Genomic DNA, 1,787 nt, shown 5'->3' on the forward strand with positions numbered 1-1,787 from the left:
AACACCCAAAAGTGGCAGGAAGAAAATGGTATCCAGAAGTTGCCCTGGCCAAGCCGATTTCCTGACATGATCCCCATCGAAAACCTCTGGGCCATACTCGACCGGCAAGTCAAGAAACAACCAAAAAAAACAACTTCGAAGAGCGATCTACTCCAAGTTTTGAAGCAAGAGTGGGCGAAAATCCCACAATCTAAAATTGACAAGATGATTCTCACGATGCCCCAAAGGATCAACGAACTCTACGAAGCGAAAGGAAGATCTACTAGATATTAATTAAATTATAAATATATCAATTCATGTGAATATGACTGAAAATTTTCATTTTTTCTGAAAAGGTGGTGTCTATTTACTTGTGACCGTGCTGTGTACATGTTCTTAGTATTCTTATTCTTTGTTATGTAACAGCATTTATACATTGATGATTGGAGTTTTTCTTTCTCTGTAGTAATACCTTTTATCCTTTACAATATTAATGTTCGTTTTTATTTCTCCTACAGGAAGAAAACCAGCTACTGTTAGAAAGCACATGAAGTGTAACGAAGGGCATCAGGAACTACAAATTATTGATTTGGAGAAATATTTATTTCTGTGCAGGGATACATTCTGAATATTTATTTTTTTTTCTTGAATTATTTTATTTGCTAATTTGTTTTTTATGTAAGAAAATTACACCAAAATTATTATTAATTAGAGTATATTTACTTATCGGTTATTCATGCAATAATAAAATTTAGGACCATATGTTAAGGTTTTGGAAGTAAAGAGTTCTATGTTTCTTTTTCCTCTTATTATAATAGAACAAAGGGGGGGGGGGTAAAAAAGAACTACTATGTTTAGTTTGGAAATATGTTCTTGGTACTCCTTTGTTATTGATCAATATTTGTATATTTCTGATTGGTTTCTCTAGTATTTTACTCAGTAGAAATGTAACTGGTTTGTAAAGATATCTTTTTATCATCATGAACTGATATTCTCATGTGGTCCAGTCAGTGCTTACATTTATAACCATATAAATGTTCTAACTAAAAGATTTCATTTGTAAAACAGTCTTGGGTTACTTTTAGGGCTCAAATCCATGTTATGTAAGCATTGAATAAAATCATCCATTTCTTTTCATCTTTGTTGAACATAGTTATTGTGTGATATCAAGAGAAACTTGATTGAAACAAGTCCATTATGAACTTCACATAGACAGTTACTGTGTGACATCAAAAGAAACTTGATTAAAACAAGTCCATTATGAACTTCACATAGACAGTGTGCGACATCAAAAGAAACTTGATTAAAACAAGTCCATTATGGACTTCACATAGACAATTAGTGTGCGACATCAAAAGAAACTTGATTAAAACAAGTCCATTATGAACTTCACATAGACAGTGTGCGACATCAAAAGAAACTTGATTAAAACAAGTCCATTATGGACTTCACATAGACAATTAGTGTGCGACATCAAAAGAAACTTGATTAAAACAAGTCCATTATGAACTTCACATAGGCAGTTAGTGTGTGATATCAAAAGAAACTTGATTAAAACAAGTCCATTATGAACTTCACATAGACAGTTACTGTGCGACATCAAAAGAAACTTGATTAAAACAAGTCCATTATGAACTTCACATAGACAGTTACTGTGTGATATCAAAAGAAACTTGATTAAAACAAGTCCATTATGAACTTCACATAGACCGTTACTGTGCGACATCAAAAGAAACTTGATTAAAACAAGTCCATTATGAACTTCACATAGACAGTTACTGTGTGATATCAAAAGAAACTTGATTAAA

At 32.2% G+C, this 1,787-nt stretch overlaps 1 protein-coding gene across 3 annotated transcripts in view; it reads left to right on the forward strand.

The window, feature by feature from the left end:
* LOC106467221 (PC4 and SFRS1-interacting protein-like) overlaps positions 1–1,116 on the forward strand; it is a 47,869-nt gene extending 46,753 nt beyond the window's left edge. For all 3 annotated transcript variants that reach the window (XM_022395354.1, XM_022395355.1, XM_013927548.2), the window contains exon 19: positions 498–1,116. In XM_022395354.1, the coding sequence (XP_022251062.1) occupies positions 498–530 (33 nt within the window). In that variant the 3' untranslated portion in view covers positions 531–1,116. The remainder of the gene's footprint in view (positions 1–497) is intronic.
* Positions 1,117–1,787: the final 671 nt, after the last annotated feature.

Source organism: Limulus polyphemus, unplaced genomic scaffold (assembly GCF_000517525.1).
Source record: "Limulus polyphemus unplaced genomic scaffold, Limulus_polyphemus-2.1.2 Scaffold2531, whole genome shotgun sequence".
Taxonomy (NCBI): domain Eukaryota; kingdom Metazoa; phylum Arthropoda; class Merostomata; order Xiphosura; family Limulidae; genus Limulus; species Limulus polyphemus.